This window comes from Tetranychus urticae, chromosome 2 (genome assembly GCF_039701765.1).
Source record: "Tetranychus urticae isolate SD_2017Ah chromosome 2, NJAU_TeUrti_SD_1.0, whole genome shotgun sequence".
NCBI lineage: Eukaryota > Metazoa > Arthropoda > Arachnida > Trombidiformes > Tetranychidae > Tetranychus > Tetranychus urticae.
Genome location: NC_142959.1, coordinates 7,748,209 through 7,767,030, shown reverse-complemented (window position 1 = coordinate 7,767,030; position 18,822 = coordinate 7,748,209). Strand labels below are relative to the sequence as shown.

General features: G+C 31.5%; 2 protein-coding genes across 2 annotated transcripts; one reads left to right on the top strand and one right to left on the bottom strand.

Annotated features, from left to right (window-relative positions):
• Positions 1–499: 499 nt before the first annotated feature.
• On the bottom strand, positions 500–1,750 carry LOC149093796 (uncharacterized protein F54H12.2-like). Its single transcript, XM_089266948.1, has one exon. The coding sequence runs from the start codon at positions 1,748–1,750 to the stop codon at positions 500–502; it is 1,251 nt and encodes a 416-aa protein (XP_089123074.1).
• Positions 1,751–16,916: 15,166 nt separating this feature from the next.
• On the top strand, positions 16,917–18,505 carry LOC149093795 (uncharacterized). The gene is made up of 2 exons (XM_089267036.1): positions 16,917–17,880; positions 17,965–18,505. The coding sequence occupies exons 1-2, from the start codon at positions 16,939–16,941 to the stop codon at positions 18,202–18,204; spliced, it is 1,182 nt and encodes a 393-aa protein (XP_089123162.1). The 5' UTR covers positions 16,917–16,938; the 3' UTR covers positions 18,205–18,505.
• Positions 18,506–18,822: the final 317 nt, after the last annotated feature.

Here is an 18,822-nt window from a genome sequence, read left to right as displayed (position 1 = left end):
ATGTCTCATATATAACATGCCACCATTATTTTACATATTTTTATGAAATAAAAATGTACTATATTTTATTTTCAAATTTTAAATATTCTTTTTATTTGTTTATAGAGTAAATATTCATTTTTGAGATGATTACACTTTTCAAAGGTTCTGAAGAATCTCTTTTTATTCATTGCTACAAATAATAAACAGAAATAACCACAAGCTGTTGAATCATTTCCTTGGTATTTCATTTTTGAGTGTGTGAAACAATTTGTATTTCTTTCAATAAAATTAAGAATTTCACCTTGAGGTTCTCGTCCGAAAGAATCGAAATAGAGAGCATATGATTTGGTGAAGTGGAGTGCAACCCAATGTGAGCCTTCTTTGTAGCTATGGTCTAAATTGATTATAAAATCCATTGGTTTATTGATTATTAACGGCAGCCTGTCAATCGGGAAAACTCCACCAAAATGTTTATACTTTCTTAAGTACCATTTCAAATCAATTGATGATAACATTTTCAATAATCTAGCTGCACATTTCTTTCTTTATCAACTGTTATGATATTATCAAACTGTCCCAATGCTACAAGCTTGACTTGACTCGTAAGGGTTTCAGAAAATCTTATTTCTAATCTTATAGTACCACGCTTGAGTAAATTCAGCGTTCCAGTTTCTCCGCCAAGTGTTCCATCTCCACCCAATTCAAACGCAAATAAACAATACAAGTGTTTATATTTATCATAATCGACATTTAGTTGGGGTATCCCATCATCTTGACCAGTATAGCGATATAAATTTATGAATTCACGCATGTATAGATCTTTCACAAAGTCTGGCTGATATGCAATACTTGGTATGCTATTTCCATCAACATTCAAGGCTAGATAATTTATTGAATAATTTTTGAACTCAAATGGATTAGCTTGTCTATCACCTGAAAAACTGGCTTCGTCTACAAATCCTACTATAATCCGTCTGGGCAAAATTCCGTTGAAAATATTTTCAATGCTTATCATATTAACTCCTTTTGTTATAGTAAAATTTTTAATTTCATTGCGAATAATGAAATATTTAGCTGATACTTTTTGTAATGTTGTAAGCAAGCTAGTCATAGCATCAGGAAAGAGCTTTACTCTACGAACGTGTAAAGCAATGCTATCAATCTTTGTTTTGTAAGTTTCCGTATCTGATGCAGCTGCAGCCCATACCGGAAAAGTTGATAGACTTCTCGTGAACTTGAAAACCATTGGAATAGCATTAATCATCAACCTATCTTGTTGACAAATAGGTAAATGTAATTTAAAATAGAAGTCGTATTGTCTGTCTGGAGTCACAAATTGTGCCTCTCTTCTACTTGCATTTCCTACATCAATTTCACTCGGAAATCTGTAAAGAAGCTCTTCTAGATATGCTTGATAATGATACATGTTGTTGGCTTGCGATAAATTAACACCATTTAAAAATAAATCAACTTGCTCAAACAGTGCATTTGCGAAGTTTTTCGCCATTTTTGCTTTTACCACTTGCTTAGTTGCTTCTCCAGTACTGTCAATTATTTTAACTTTCAAATGTAACATTGTGGAAGATAAATCAGTAAGATCCTCCGATGGTGGTACATGAATTTCATAAACCTGACTGCTCTCCAAGCTTGCTGATGGTCTATAAGCAACCTCATAAGTCGAGTCAATTGCAACTTGTGTTGTTGGAACACTAAATATAGTCAACTCGCTTTTAGCAACAGGTGCTGATTCAACATGTAAATATTCCATTATGAAAAAATATCTCTCTTTACTTTCTTTTTTCTTTTTCTTCTACTTTTACTTTTACTTTTACTTTTACTTTTACTTTTACTTTTACTTTTACGTTTATCTTTACTTTTCTTATTCTTCCTTGCTTTCTTATACAATCTTTTTCTCTTAAAACCACTTCCATCTTGTTTCACTAATTGATTTACTTTGCTGATTGATTTATTGGTAATATTTTTGAGAGTTTCTTTTGACCTTGACTTCAATGCATCTTTCAACTTTTTCTTCTCCAATATGTCTGACCCAACGTTAACACCAGTTCTTAAAACTTGTTTTCCTAGATACTTTAACAATGGCATACCAAATCGGCCAATTAAACTCCCAATCCCATGACCACGTTGATATGGAGACCCTCTGAAAACATCAATATCACCAAAACCATTACCGATTTGGAAGTTAAAAAATTTTTGCAAATCAGAATCACACGAGCAATAAACTTTACGATTCATTTTTATACTAAACAATACTTTTGCATAATATTTATTAAGAACATTTCTTATACAACTTTTTTAAGATGTAAACCAATTAGTACTCTTCCTGAGTTAAATTTTACGGCTTCGCCTGCTTCATCGGTTAACACAAAATTTATGTTTTCAATTCTGTTGGACCGTAATGGATAATAAAAAGGTTTCAGAAATCTTTCATGAACAATTTGATGATTTTCATTTCTTCTCAAAGGTAAAACTCGCAGAACTCTTACACATTTATCTCCTACAAAATGTTCAGAGACAATGTCTGAATATACAAACATGAGGTGTGGTTGAAAATCGAGAGATGCTGATTTATCCGCTTTGATGCTTTCACTTGATGACATCAACTTTTGAATTTCATCAAGATAGGTATATCCATCAAAACCAAGTGATTGGATGAATGTCGGATCAGGAAAATGTGGTACGATGATTTTTTTATCGAGGTAACCTCTGTGTATGGTTAATTTATTATCTTTTACTTCTAAAAATGGTAGTTTATCATTCTCATCAATTTCAATGTTTAAATTTCTTTGAGGCTCATATTTGGCAAGTAATTTTTTGTTTGTTTCGATTTCTTCCAACAACTTTTCTTTTTCTGACAAATAGGTTTTGATTTTATCGTTTAATACTTTCACTTCATTTTCAAGGGTGGCTTGCTGATTTGTGAGCACTGCATCCTTACTTGAATGATTTGCAGCCTGTTTATCAACAGTTGTTTGGTATTGTTTTATTTCTGCTTCAAGTTTCTCTACTATATTTTGAAGTTTCTCCTTTTGTTTATTCAACTTTAACAACTCTTCTGAGTTCTTAATCTCTTTATCTTGTAACATTTTCGCAATTTTCGAATATTTTTCTTGCTCTAAACGAATTTGTTTATTCAATTTATTGATCTCATTGTCCATCTTCACTTTAATGTTTAGATTATCTAATACTTCTTTCTCCTTTTCTTTCGCACTAATATTTGGATCTTCAACTGCATCTTTTTTTGTTGCTTTAATCTTATTGAAGTCGGATTCCTGTTTTTTTAAACTTTCCATTGTCATCTCCATTTGCTGAATTTTTCTTTGGGATTCTTCCTGTAACACTCGATAATCATTTCTCAACTTTGAAATTTCAGACATTTTAGCAACAACACTGTTCTCAAAGTTTTGCGACCTTTGTTTTTCATTAGCCAGAGCTTCTTGTAAATGAACAACTGCTGATTCTCGGTATCTTCCTTTATCATATGAGTTAATTTTTAATAGATGTTCGTTCATCCGCCGAGAAGATGCTTCTTTATATTTTTCAAAATCTTCTTTTTGCTGTTCAGCAATTTTTATTTCATGTTGCACTTTTCGCAATTCTGAATCTTTCATCCTTAAATTAGTAGTAAGATTACTTATTTCACTATCCTTTTCAGTAACTTCTGCTGATAATTGATTGATCCGGTCCCATAATCTAGAAAACGTAGCAACGCCCAACCTTTTAATATCGTCCATATGTTTTATTTTTTGATCAATAGTCATATCATCAACATTTGTTGCTAAGAGATTCTGAAGTGTTGTGAGTTTGTCCCGCTTGGCTCTTTTCATTTTGGTTGTAGCAAACGATCTTTTAATAGCATCATTAATCTTCCTAATAACAGCGTTTGTATCATCTCCTGCTTCTACAATAAAATCAGAACTTGCACTTCTATTGTTTGCACCTGTTAAAAGCTGCAGATTTGATGTTCTTGAGGAAGGTATGATATCTGATGGATAGAAAATTTCCTGTATTCCAACCACCCAATCACCGCTAATATCAATAGGTCTAGCCAACTTATTTGAAAATTTTGATAATGTATTACCTGGAAACAAATCCATTGAAGCGTTAGAAACAGCTTCAATAAAAAACTCATTAGGTTGATTCCACATTTTGAGTCCACGAATTGAATTTGTTTGGGTATCCTCTCCACTTCACAAAATATTCTTTAACTTTTGTAACAGGATTGATTCTTTTCTTTAATATTTTGTCGATCTTATATAATGTTGGTTCAACAGCAAGGACAATTTCGTTATGATAAAAAACTGAAGTAATATCTTCACCTGACCAGTCTTTCAGTCTATATATATATCCTTGTGGCGTCTTCTTAACTTTTCTTATAGTGAATATTTCCTCAGTATAGTTGCTAGTCGCACCTTTTTCAAAAATTCCCTTTGCACGACTTATTCTAACTTTATCACCAATAGAATATGGCCTGTACTTCAAATCAACTTTCGGATGGTTTTTTCTTATATTTAATAACACATTCATAATGTTTTCTTTATTAACTTCAGCAGGAGACATCTTGATAGTGCGGTGAAATGAATTATTGTAAGAGAAAACTATATCTTGTAGCACATCAATATACCTTTTTGTCCCTTTATGTGATAGGAATCGATAAATACGGTTCCTTAATGTACGATTGAACCTTTCGACTATAGCACACTTTATTACATCATCAGTTGAAGTAAAAAATTTAATATTATAATTTTTCATTAAGGTGATGAAGTTATGATTTTTGAATTCTTTTCCTTGGTCACTCTGAATTTTAGTTGGGATTCTTCCTTTGGCGAAAATACTTTTCATAGCATTGCAAACTTCCTGACTAGATTTCTTCCTGACAGGTATTACCCAAACAAATCGACTGAAACAGTCTATCACATTCAATAAATAACGAAAATCATTATTTTCACCCGCTATCCATGACATGTCCATCAAATCTATCTGCCATTGTTCATCTATTGTGTCTACTAAAATTGGTAATCTCGGGAATTTTTTTTTTGTCTGTTTAAATAGTGAATAAATTTCTTGTTCTTTGACCCATTTTTGCACATCATTGAACTTAACATCAGGAATTTTTCTCTTAATCGAACGATACAATCTTTTGATACCACCTAAAGATCCAATGGCTTTTGGTGTATAGTATTCTTGTTTTAGAAGCGTCTTAAGTCTGTCCATGATAGTTTGTGAGCTTTCAGCTTATTTTTAGCTGCCAAGTTCTTAACTAAATTTCGACAAGGAAGATTGTTATCTTTGATGTATTCAATAACAGTGTTTGTTCCATTTGGAGCTTTTCCATTCCATGCAGTATTAGATTAATAATCAACTATAGATTCAATTTCACTTCCTTTTATTTTACCGTGACTTCCTTGAATTTTATTATCATTGGAAACAAGATTTTTCTGTGCTTTCAGCGCGAATAATAATTTATGTTTAGTATTAGTATTATTTTCAACATTTGAACTAGGTTCTGTCATTAAGGGGGGAGAAACTGTTGCCTGCAGATGGTTGTGGTCAGATTCTTTATTTTTATCTTTACTTATATTAGTTTGCTTATTCAGATCATCTAATAATGAATAATATGATTCTTCAGAGTCAGATTCCATAAGAGTATCATCACTGTCAGCATCATGGATGTTGTCAGTTTTGATTTGTGTTGATTTCGATTCATTTTGTTCTTTTTTGATTCCTTTCCATATCTTATAACGATTCTCAATGTCCTTCTTTAGCTCACTTTCTTTGATCTTTTTCTTTTGCATTGAATGAATATCATTTTTCAATAAAATTTGATTTAACAATTTTATTTTGAGATTAGAAGGTAAATCTGAATTCAAAATAGGATCTAATTTATTTTTCTTTTTTAATGAACTAGCATGATGATTATGGTTATGATTCACATCATTCATATTATTGAAATGAATATCATTAAGCTGATCCTCTGGAACTAAAACCATTCTGGTGATTGTGTTCATTTCGACAACTTATTTGCAACTAGATTTGCCAAAATTGATATAGCAGGCACTAACAATCCTGGTAACAATCCACCCTTTTGAATTAATAATTTTTTCAATGTATTTGCAGGTAAATTGGTACTGATCCGTCTTATATCTTTTTTGTATTTTTTCAAATGTTTTCTGTGACGTGATGTTAAGTTTATGTGTCCAGATAAAGTTTTTTTTGCGATTTCTTGGATTACTTTTAGCACACTACATGGACATGAACATATAATCTTACGTCTCTCAGTTTTTCCATTTAATTTTGCTAATTGTTTTAAGGTAGGTAAAACTTTTATTGCTTTCTCAATCGACATTTTGAGTGATCTTAAACAATTACTTTCTTATATAATTGAAAATTTAATATTATTAGCACATTATTATTATAATTGATATGCATACATTGGTTTGTATTCTAACAACACATTAGTTAAAAGACGTATCTCATCCGGAGTATCAGGTTTCAGATCTATGAAAAGATATGAGTATGGTTCTTTTGTTGCATTTTCAAAAATGTCCCTGAACTTTACTATCTTATTTGGAAACATTTGTCTAGCCAACATTGCAGAAATTGACTTATCTCTAGGATTTTTGAAGAGCACTATGTAATGTGCGTTAAGCGATATATTACGGCTTTCTGCACCTTTGACAAACAAATTTTGAACGATAAGTATGACCGAAAGATTTTTATGGTGACTACCACGTGTGAAAAGCTGTGAAATTAACTTTGAGTTTGAGGATTCTGTCATCATATCGTCTATGATTACTAATTTAGGGGAATTTGTATCTATTTTCTCAAAAGCACTTTCAGGTAAACCTTTTATGAAGTTAACGTTTTGCATTGTGGAAAACAGCTGTTGGTACTCAGCATAGAAATAGTCGACTGTTAATGGTATTGGGTAAATAAATCTATTTAAATTTTTCAGAAGTGAAGCAAGCCAGAACGTCTTTCCACAACCGCTTGGACCAGCTAACAACATGGTAAAAGGATGCTTTAAGTAAATAGTGTACATCTTTTATCAATGCAGATGTATGTATATTCTGAACTTCTTATGTAATTTATTTTTTTAATTTGAGTTGATTTAGTTTCCAATTTTTTTTTTGCTTTGAAAGTTTATTTAGAATGACATTAAAATCCTCAAACTGCTTAAATATTCAAAGTTTACTTGCAATAGGTTAAACTCGATGATATTTATATACTTAGTTTGATTGATAGAGGTAAAATTGTTACATTGTGCAGCTGAGAAAATAAAACAAGTTTATTGAAAACCGGTTTGCTTCAATGTGGAACGAATCACCATAAATTCTTGCCTTTTTCAGGTTGGAAAATCAATTTAAATGCAAATTATATGTTTAACATGCAGCAGTTGGGGGCTCAGCTTGATTGATAGCAGTAAAATTGTTGAATAAATAATGAACAAATGAAACAACTTTTTCATCTAATTCCACATCATCTTAAGTGCATATAAAAAGAAATTTTGAGATGATTTTTTAACACTATCAAATGTAGTTTTAAAGTAGTAAGTTGAAACATAATTTATATTGTGCTACTTAAATTTTATTTGAAGTGCTTTAAACATCTTTATCAGCTTAAAACTAATCCTGTTAAAAAAAGTGAGTTTGATTTAGCAAAATATGTATATACCTAATATCCTTTTTCTTAATCTCCTCATTTGTGTTATTCATATATTTATTCAGCTCACATCAGATGATCACGACTAAGATGGAAAATTTCTACTTATTTGGTTTATTATTATTATGGGGTGAGCAGCTTTTTATTTATTCTAGAGGTGTTCGATATGAGTATTTACATTATATATTAGGTTTCCAACTAAGTTCGTTCGTTTTTTTGTAATATTAACTTTCATTAATAATTTTTTACTGTAAAATTTATCTTTTCAGTATTATTTTTGTACCGATGATAGAGAATTTATTGAGCTTTAATTCTGTATCATTTACATAGTTATCAGAATAGAAATAGATTATCAGTTAACAATTTAAATTGATCAAATTTTGACTAACTTTTTTGGGTTGATCGTCGAATATGATCAAAATAAATTTTGCGATTGCGATTCGAAAAAAATCAAATGCATCATAGCTAATAGTCTAGAGTACATATGTATGTAATTTCAAGTCTACATGTTAATCAATTAATTAATTAATCAATGTTCAATTAGCAAACCTTCATTTTTTTATTGTCAAATCTAATGTTAAAAATGCATTGAAAATTGGTGAAAAATTAGATTTTCAGTAAAAATTGGGTTTCTATGGATTTTCAATGTTAAATGAATTTTAGGTTTGAATTGATTTATTAATTAACTATTTTATCTACAGACTTGAAATTACATGAATATGTACTCTGAACTATAAGCTATCTGTTGCATTAAAATTTTTTAGAATCGCAATTAAAAAAATTATCTTAATCATTCTTTATGCTCAACCCAAAAAAATTTGTAAAAAGTTGATCAATTTAAATTGTTAAATTATAATTTACTTAAATTCTGATAAGTATGAAAGTTATATCAAATTAAAGCTCACAAAATCAACTATCATTGACGAAAAAATAATTCTCAAAAGATAAATTTTTCTCCGAAAAATTAACAACTGAACTTAGTGGTAAAAAAAGCGAACGAACTTAGTTGGAAACCTAATAGATGAATATCATATCGTTTGCTTTATATCTATTATTTGAATATTCATATATCGATCTTTATCGATAAAATAATACAGTAGAATATTGTACTTAAATGTCAAAACTTAGAGATAAGTTATGTCAGGTGTGATTGGATAAGCTTGTCTTTATGATTGAACAGACTAAGTAATAAGTTAGAAGTATCAAATCACCTCATAATTTTCAAAAAACATGAGTTGGATTCTAATATCAAGATTTCGATAATTTTCATAAAAGCTCATGTAAAGTGACCGCAAATGATTGGTAGAAAAATTTTTGCCAACATATTGTGAGTTTAGCATATCTAATCATTTGCAATGAAAAAATAATTTCTAAAGTGATAGGTTAAAGATGAGGCCCTCTTTGAATTTTTGTTGAAATAATTGATGATATTATTTTTTACCTTAATTTTTATCTAACCGTCAATTTTATTTTACCATTTTTTATGAGTTTAATGTTTCTATATTCACAACAAATATTTGAAAGCGAAAAAAAAAAATTATTTAGTCCAGAATAAAAGATTGGTACGATTTGTTATTTTCCCGTAAAAAATGGTAAAATATATTTTTTTCAATTTCGATTTAAATCTGACCGCAAATATTTTTCGGACATTTTCCGATTTACATGTGATGTATATATGTAGGTCATCAATTCCGCATCAAAAAATAATTTCTAAAGTGATAGGTTAAAGATGAGGCCCTCTTTGAATTTTTGTTGAAATAATTGATGATATTATTTTTTACCTTAATTTTTATCTAGCCGTCAATATTATTTTACCATTTTGCATGAGTTTAATTTTTGTATATTCACAACAAATATTTGAAAGCGAAAAAAAAAATTATTTAGTCCAGATTAAAAGATTGGTACGATTTGTTATTTTCCCGTAAAAAATGGTAAAATATATTTTTTTCAATTTCGATTTAAATCTGACCGCAAATATTTTTCGGACATTTTCCGATCCACATGTGATGTATATATGTAGGTCATCAATTCCGAATCAAAAAATAATTTCCATGTTTACCAATAAAAAGTATGCTGCTCTTTTTCTTGCTCTATTTTTTCTTTAGTTGACAAATTTTAAATTCATAAATTTATTTGCTAAGAGTGCTTGGAAATAAAATTTTTACACTCAATTTTCTTCTGTTTCAGGTGTATTTCAGGTGCACTCTGCTACTAGATGTAAAAATGCAGATGCTCCGCCTTCACCAGAAGCTACTCGATTACCTGCGGCTACAGTTTCGGATATGTTTGAGTCTGATGATGAAGGAAATCTGGTGATAGATTATGATTTTGATGGTATTGTTGATGGTACTGGTAGTGGTGATGGTGATGGTGGTGGTAATGGTGGTGGTGGTGGTGCTGATGGTGGTGAAGCTGGGCCAAGCAATATCAATACAAATGTTAATGTTGATGGTGGTGATAGTGAGGCTGGACCAAGTCAGGGCAGGACAAGATATGATACCTATGAATATAGTACTGAATCTGACTCTGGATCTGATGAAAATGAGCATGAACATGGAAATCAACATGAAAATTCAAACACGGAGCAAAGCATGCCAGGCTCACCTGCAACAGAACTACGAAAAAAGAAGAGAAAAAGACGAAAACAAAGAAAACAACTCGTTAATGTTTCTTCTTCAATGTTGCAATTTCCAATCACAACACCAGTTTACGCCATTGATGAAGATGGACAAGTTTTAAAAGGTGGGGAATGGGATAGATCCATCATCCCTCAAGACAGATTTTGTGAACCTGTAGAATTATCTTCTATGCAAGAACTTTCGATGGAAAAATTGTATGAATGGGCTGGAGGAGCTCATAGACACATTGATGTACAGGAACAAGCTTGTCTGAAAGAAATGATCGATCATCCAGTTGTCTTCAAATGTGAATATTGCGATGCCACATTCAAAAAATTGTATATTCTCAGAGAACACGTAATTGGTAGAAACAGAGGTAATTCGAAATTTTTATATTTAGACTGCCTAGCCCGAGCTAACATTGAAGGCATAAAAGATAGAGAAAAGGTAAAAAAAAATTCACGTCCCTTGTTATTTCCTTGGGGAAGAATATATCTCCGCGATAAATCACAAATTAAAACAAGAATCGATGAAGATGGTATAAAAGTAAAATACTTTTTGATAAAAAGAGAGATCGGCACACAATGGTTGGAATTGATGGTAGATGAACGGCATTTAAATCAATCAAAAGTTGGCCGTCCAAAAAAAAATCAACATTAATTTCATTTACATTTGTAATATTATTTCTACAAATATGTCAATTTTTACATTAACATTAAATAATTGTTGAATTAATTATATTGGTTTTACTTAGTGGTTTTATATTGCTACTGTGGTCAAATCCAATTTGCACCTAAAAACCGTTCGGGCAAACATAATAAAAAATGATTAAACATTAAAAACTGATTTCTTTGATCTCGCGTAAACATAGAAATCCTTAATCTCGCGAGTTCAATGATATCCTTGTTCTCGCGGGTTCACGGAGATCAACGATAACAATGATCTCGCGAGTTCGGCGCGCGCGCGCGTTTTTCCTGAATCACTTTTAACTCTCAACTCATTGCTTGTTTCTTTTTTTCAATCTAGTGTGTGTTAGAGTTGGTGTGTTTGTGTGAGTCAGTACAACATCAACTTTATGCTTATCCACAAATTTTTAGGTTTCTCAGCCAACACAAACACAAAAAAAAAATTAACTGGAATATGTCTGCACCAATTTTTACAAATCGCTGATTTGGTACTGAAACCGGAAGTCTTCCCTATTTCCGACTTCCTGTGCTTGAAGCGTATGTTTCCCTACTACTGGTAAATAATAATTGCATTTGCTCATATTTAAAACGAGCAAGAGCCCAAACGTGACTATAATAAATGCTTGAAAATCAATCGATTAGTTTTCGGAGAAGTCAGAGCTTGATCAAAATTCAGGTCAATGACAAATTCACATTTTAACAGGGTGAGAGGAGCTCGCAAGAGTCCATATTACAAATCATGGATCTTACCAAATCAAACTACCTTCACTTTGGGTTTCTCAGCTTCAAATTGCTCTAGTTTAGTCAAAACGGACATCATCAAAAAATTGAAGCCAAACACAGTCAAGAACATAACTAACAGACTTGTGCATTGTGTGCATTCCATCTTTTTGTACAGGTTTTGGAGATCATGGATCGCGCTGCTGGACCATATAATGGCCTCAAAGTTGGAGACGTTGTGACTCTTGAGAAAAGCTTTTTCATATTAGTAAGAATAGTAAATATATCGTTTTAGCGAAACTTTTAATTTCGTTTTTTCAGTTTATCTTAGAAAACATATCAACTTTAATGCTGTTTATTTGCACCCTTGGACCTTTGATCGAGGAATAATGCAAATCCTTCTAATTAAAATTAACCATTCTTATTCACGCATATGTTTGAAACGGATTGCTCAGCTCGTTTATGTTTAAGTTTGTTAACTACATTTTAATGTTTCAAAAAAATGAAATCGAATACAAATCTGAAATTTGGTTCGCAATCAAGAATCTAAACAATTATCTACTAGTCTGAATGATTCTGGATTTGATCACCGGAATAGCTTCTTTAATGAATGGATTGAGATGCATGGCATTTATTTGCACTAGTGGCCATTATTGTTGGAGATCTATTTTTTCAATTAATGCTCCGAACCTGGAAGAATGTAAATCTTTGCCTTTTTGAAATAAGATTCATTGAATGTAACTATTGAACCAAAAAATATAATAATCAATATTGATTCAGGGAATATCAACTGATATCGTGTACAGCTCAGATCAAACATTCAATCGATTCCCAGTGGATAAAGATCGTTGGTTGTATAATGACTTTGATGCAAACAACATCATTAATAGCATGTAATACTAATACTAGTTAATTATCATAACATTGAATGGAAGATGAGGAAATTTTATAAGTTCAATGCAGTTCAATGTAAAATCGACAAAACTCAAGTCGAGTTAAACTGTCGACCAGCTTTTAAACTAATTTGTAAACGATTCAATAACTTGAATAAAGTTTAATATGTCAATTTGTAACCAATTTTGTTCAATTAAAACTTGCCTACGATGTTATTTTGGTATTAAAGATGATTCAAAATTGGTTGGAAAAGTAATTGATAAATTCAACTCAATATTACTTGAAACTTGTGTATTGAAAAAAGGCTATCATCAAGATCGGGAAAACTCTTATTCAGGTTTACCTAATTTTGGCTCTTCACTTTTTTCTCTTCGATTATTAAGTTCGATTGCAATACTTCGTTTCATCATCATTATATCAACTAATGAGACTTCATACATTCATGTAATTCTTGGCAATGAATTTTATTCGGCTTCTGTGTCATACATTTTTCATGCTATATTACTCGCCTTTTACATGTTAGGACTAATTTGTCGCGAATATTGTCTAATAATGGAAGCAAGAGGCGATCTTTCATTTTTGAGTCAAATCTTGATTATCAAAGATCACGGCTTTGATGAGTCAATGTTGAATCTTTCATCGTATCAGGCTTACATATTTAAAAAACGAACTCAATTTTGCCTCCTTTTCTGGCTTTACTTTATTTATCCAATTTGCCATTCTTTTGTCCCGATGTTGATTGCTGTTCATCTTTTCAATCCAAGTTTTTGGTCAAATCCAGTTTACCTTGTGTCAAGCACGATATGGTGCACGATTGAAGTGATCACTTTCATCCATCTTAACAAGAGTATATCAGCGGTCGTATGTACCATTCTAATATTTATATGGCTTTGCGTTGGACGAATGAAGACTATTATAGAGAGATTGATTTTAATTTCAACATGTGATCAAGTAGACCAAAGTGGAATACTTGTTGCATCAACAAATCGTTTCTTTATTCAATTTCTCAACGATTTTAGGTCTTTAGTGTTTAGTGTAAAGTATTATTGTTTTTACAATTTTATTATAATTGCGGCTGCATCAGACTTCGCCATATTTTTTGGATACATCATTAAAATCCATTCACCTTTGACTTCTAATCTTCTTGGATATTCAGGGTTTTTGGCGATTGCAGTAGGTTCATTAATAATTTATGCTTGTTCAGCCTTTTGGTTTCAAGTAAGTTACAAATTAGTCACATTTTTTATTCATTTGGCCATGCAAAAGTAGGATTGCTAACCTGGTCATTGTTTCTGCTTTAAAACTTGAACAGTTCAATCTTTTCTGTGGCATTTACTCGGCTCTTTTGGCTCGATCCAAAATCAAATTAGATACAATTCAAAGATTAAAGGTAACTAACTCACTTTGTTGAATCACAATATCGATCTAATTTGCGTAGATTTTGCATATTTTAGAAATGTGTTCATACAACGGCATCAAAATTGGCGATTTTTGCATCATTAAAAGAACACTTCTTGTCTATGTATGTACAGTGACGATCATGAAAACTGTTGACCATTAATGCTACTGTATTAATACTTATTTTTACTTTTTCTCGATTTCAGTTTCTTCTTGAAAATGCAGCGGCAATAATGTTATTAGTTGTAAACTTGCGATCACTAGATGCTTAACTTCGAAACCATTAATCAAGCAAACTTAGCAAACAAAACAGAAATGTTTTTCATTCAACTTAAAGCTCGTAAACATCTTAAACTTGACATGATCTCGAGTAAAATTTTCATCAATATGCCGCTTAAATCCATTTGGACTAATGATACCGACAATCGATTAAATAAAGACTTTTGGTTGGCAAATTGAAACATTAGAAAACAACAAAAACACTCAATATTTACATTTTCAACCATCAAAAGTACCCAAGAGTATCAAAACTTTACAATATTATGTCTCGAGTCATTAAATTTTCATCGTAAACCATTAAGCAACGAACCGAGACAATTTATATTTACTGAGTTTGCCGTTTGTTTTACATTGATCAAGTTAATTGTATTCGTTGTTACATCTTTAATCGTTGTTGGTCTTCATTTTTAAAGTTCAATATAAGCTCAATATTTGCTTTGCAATTCCAGTTTTGAATCAGTTGACAATAGACACAATTGACTAACCAAAATGCGAGTAAGAAAGAAAAGTAAGTTCAATAAAAGTTTTTCATTTATTATGACATTACTCATTCACAATGGTTAACCAACAAATGCTTTCTTTCAACTTGACTCGACACTTTCATTCACTTTTAGGTTTCAATTCTGACCATAAAATTATTCGTAAAGCCATTACCAGATTCAATTCCGTTTCCCTTTACACATTCATGTTGAAAAATGGCTGCCGACAGCATCAATCCTCTTCTAGTTTACCCAATTTCACCCTGAAATTGTTAACCATTCGTTTACTTGTTTTAATCATGGCTATTCGTTACACCATTTTAACATTCAGCAACCACACTTCGAGTGTTCACACTTTTTTGGGCAATCCATTTTATCTTTTTTCAAGTTCACCAATTTTCAATGGACTCATGTTGGCCTATTTAGTATTTCTTAACTTTTGTCGGGAGTATTGGCTCTACTTGGAATCAAAAGGTTGCCTCGAATTTTTAACTCAACTATTTGTCATTCACGATCATGGTTTTTCTCGTCACCTATTGGCATTATCGTTGCTTCAATCGAATCGATTCAAGCGATTAGCCTCATTTTGTCTCATCTATTGGTTTAAAAATATTCACCCATTTTATTACAGTTTAATCCCGTTGTTTATGGCACTTCATGCTGCTAATCCATTTATGTGGTCAAATTCAATCTACTTTGTAGCCAGTTCAATTTGGTGTTTGATTGAAATTTCCATTTTTCTGATTTCTGTTAACAGCTTGGTCATTTCTTACTGCATTGCATTCATATTTACATCACTTTATGTTTCACGTTTGACAACTTTGACGGAACAATTGTCTACATTGGCTATTCATCAACAATCATCCGATTGTCGAAGAGAAGTTGAATCAATTAATCGACTTTTCATTAGTTTTTCAAATGATTTTGACGAAAAAACACGAATATTTCGATATTTTTCTTTCCTCTTTTTCATGGGAATGTCCATCACTATGGATGTATCCATATTTCTTGGTTTAATCATCAAAATTCATTCACCTTTAGTCACTTATCTACTTTCATTTTCAGGTCTAGCAAGTTTAGTGGCAAGTACGGCCATAATCTTTCTTTTAAGTAAATTTTGGAATCAGGTACAATAAACTATTCCCCAAATTTTGAAAATTTATTAAAACTCAAGTTATTCCACGATCGAATAGCTTTTAACTAAACTCAATTTGAAACTAAACAAGTAGAAAATAATTTCAATGAAGATCAATCAAAACCCTAATACTTTGCATAATTATTAACAACTACACAAAATATTATTACAATTTAATTGTTGTCTCAATTTTTTTAAGTTCAATCGATTTTGTGGTTGCTATTCAGCACTCATGGCTCAAGCGGGCGACTTCACATTGAATATTCAACAAAAGTTGAAAGTAAGCTATAAACATCAGCTAATGAATGCAAATTTAAGCTGAAATGTTTAATCCAATCGATTAGATTTTATACATTCTAGAAAGATGTTCATACAATGGCGTTAGAATTGGCGACTTATGTTTCATCCAAAAGTCACTCATTATCCATGTAAGTAAGAGTGTGTACAAGAAAATATTATTCAATTTATCAATAAACTTTTAATTTCAGTTTTTTCTTGAAAATGCATCAACCATATTGTTGTTGGTTGTTAATTTACGTTCATTGCAAGATGGTTCCTACAAAGGATGATGGACTAACAGCGCGCTCGCTACTAACTACTGCTGAGTTTTGCTCAATAAAGAGATTATATCTTTCACGATTGGAACTGTTAGAATTATGGAATGATTTTGACTGGTCTTGAAGAGTAACTGATTTATTTTGGAATAGTATGAAAATACATTTCTGAATGAAAATCCATAAAAATATTCTGAAAAATAGCATAATTATTTTTCCTATTCATTTTGAATGTACATTCAGTCTTTTCGATTCGTTTATTGAAAAATAAATTTACTTTATAATGCAAAAAGAAAACATTAAATATTAAAAGCTAAATTTAATAGCTTTGGAATCCATTATGCTTCTTCATTCAATGAAAAGCAAACAATGGATGCAAGAGTTAAAAGTGCTAAACCTGGAATCGTTCACCTTATTGGATATTTCAAACGATTGTTTAATAATCCTCGTACGATTCCAGATACAAATGCATTTGATCAAAGTGTCAGCGAGCTAATAAGACAAACAGAAAGAATGACAATAATCTTTCAAGCTGTCCGTAATGGTCTTAATCAAAGTAACACTGTAGCGATCAGCTCTTTTGGTTATCGTAAACTTAATTGGTTGGACTGGATGGTCGGAATCATTTCTTTTATGAATTGGTCTAGAGGTTTAATACTCATTTTCACTAGTAGCGAACGTATTGCCATTTTTCTTGGTCATCCATTATTCCGAGCTAAAGATCGTCAGGCTTTAACAATTTGGGCAGTCATCACTTTATCAGTCATGTTCATCTTTCGTGAGTGGATTTTGAATCTTGAAGCCAAAGGAAAACTCGAAATATTGTCCATTTGGAAAGTTTGTTGCAACGGCTTCAATCGGAGTCATTTAAAAATGGGTAATCTAGTTATCAATAGATTTCGATTGACTATTATTTTAGTGACAATCGTTGCTTACTGCGTGATGCCTGTAGTTCCTTTATTTACATTAGTTGGTTTTTTCACCCCAGTGCTGACCAATCCTTGGATGTACGAAATTCCTGAATTGGCATTCAGTTGTTTCCTTGGCTCATTTTCGTGCGCTTTAATTACCACTTTTCTCTTGAACTCGATTCTTGGATTTACTTGGTATTTTATTTGTACACTCGTCTTTCATCTCTATCGGTTGATGGATTTATTGGACAGGGCTGATCGCTTGAAAAAATCAACCAGAGGAATGAATGAGAGAAATATAAAGTTATTATGTTTACTGATCATTCGTCGTCTCAACAGTTTTGAGTTAACTACGAGAAAGTTACGCTATGTATTCTTGTACTATTTCTTTGTATTTGCTTCTTCAGGTGATGTATACATTTTCCTTGGACTGGTTGTTAGAATTTACAATGACGTTTTAGCCAATATACTTGCACTAATCGGCACTATAATTCTTCCGGCTATTGGAATTTTCGGTTACATCTTTGGAAATTTCCTCTCTGAGGTATCAAAATTATTAGGTGATTGTAATGTTATTCTATTTGATACAAAATCGTCTCTTTTTTCATTTTTCATTATTTTTTGCTAGCTCGACGAGTTGACAGTTAGATTGCACCATTTGACTTCGAAGAATAGACTCTCATTGAAGACATTGAACAAGGTAATGGCTGGTTATTTGATTTTCATCAAAGAACTAATAAAGACCGTTAAATGTACGATTTTTATGAAGGTTTCGGAAATAATGGATCGAGTCGCTGGACCATACAATGGCATCAAGCTCGGTGACTTTTTGACTATTGAGAAGAGCTTCTTTATATTCGTAAGATGATTTTCCTACTGATCTAAACAAACATTCACTCTTTTCGTCTTTTCTAGTTTATCTTGGAAAATATATCAACTCTTATGCTTTTCACGTGTAACATTGGACCTTTGATAAACTGATTCATGCATTCATAACTGCAACATCGATGTGTAATAATGTAGATGTTTGATGTAGCCCATCCTAATTTTGGCTTGTCAAAAGTCAAGTGGCCGGATACTACTTCAGATTTCAAAAGAGTACTAGAATTTTACTAGAGACTTTACAATCATGACCTATTGCAAATTCTTTTCAACTGATTACGATAAATTCAAACCATGTTCGAAAGAATAAAATCTTAATGTAAAAAAGCATCGTCAGAATGTAGTAAATTAAAAATAAAATAAAGTCTGCTTTTACAACCGAACAAAATGCAATCGAAGTTTCCAATTAAAAGCTATTTTATGAGAAACTGTTGTGCAGAGGGATATTTTGTGAGTCTTTGACTCTACGAAAAAACATTCCTTAAATATTGACGCTTCCATCTTGCAACTCGCAAGTTATCTAAGAGTCGCTCGATAGCCAGTAGATATCGTAGCTATCGCACCATTCTGGCGGTTCCTCTATTCGCGATCCTACATAAGTAAT

Excerpts from the sequence above, each read along its gene's own strand:
- LOC149093796 (XM_089266948.1), bottom strand. The coding sequence starts at position 1,750 with ATGGAATATTTACATGTTGAATCAGCACCTGTTGCTAAAAGCGAGTTG.
- LOC149093795 (XM_089267036.1), top strand. The coding sequence starts at position 16,939 with ATGACAATAATCTTTCAAGCTGTCCGTAATGGTCTTAATCAAAGTAAC. Across the intron at positions 17,881-17,964 it reads TTGGAAATTTCCTCTCTGAG|CTCGACGAGTTGACAGTTAG; the intron begins GTATCAAAATTA and ends ATTTTTTGCTAG.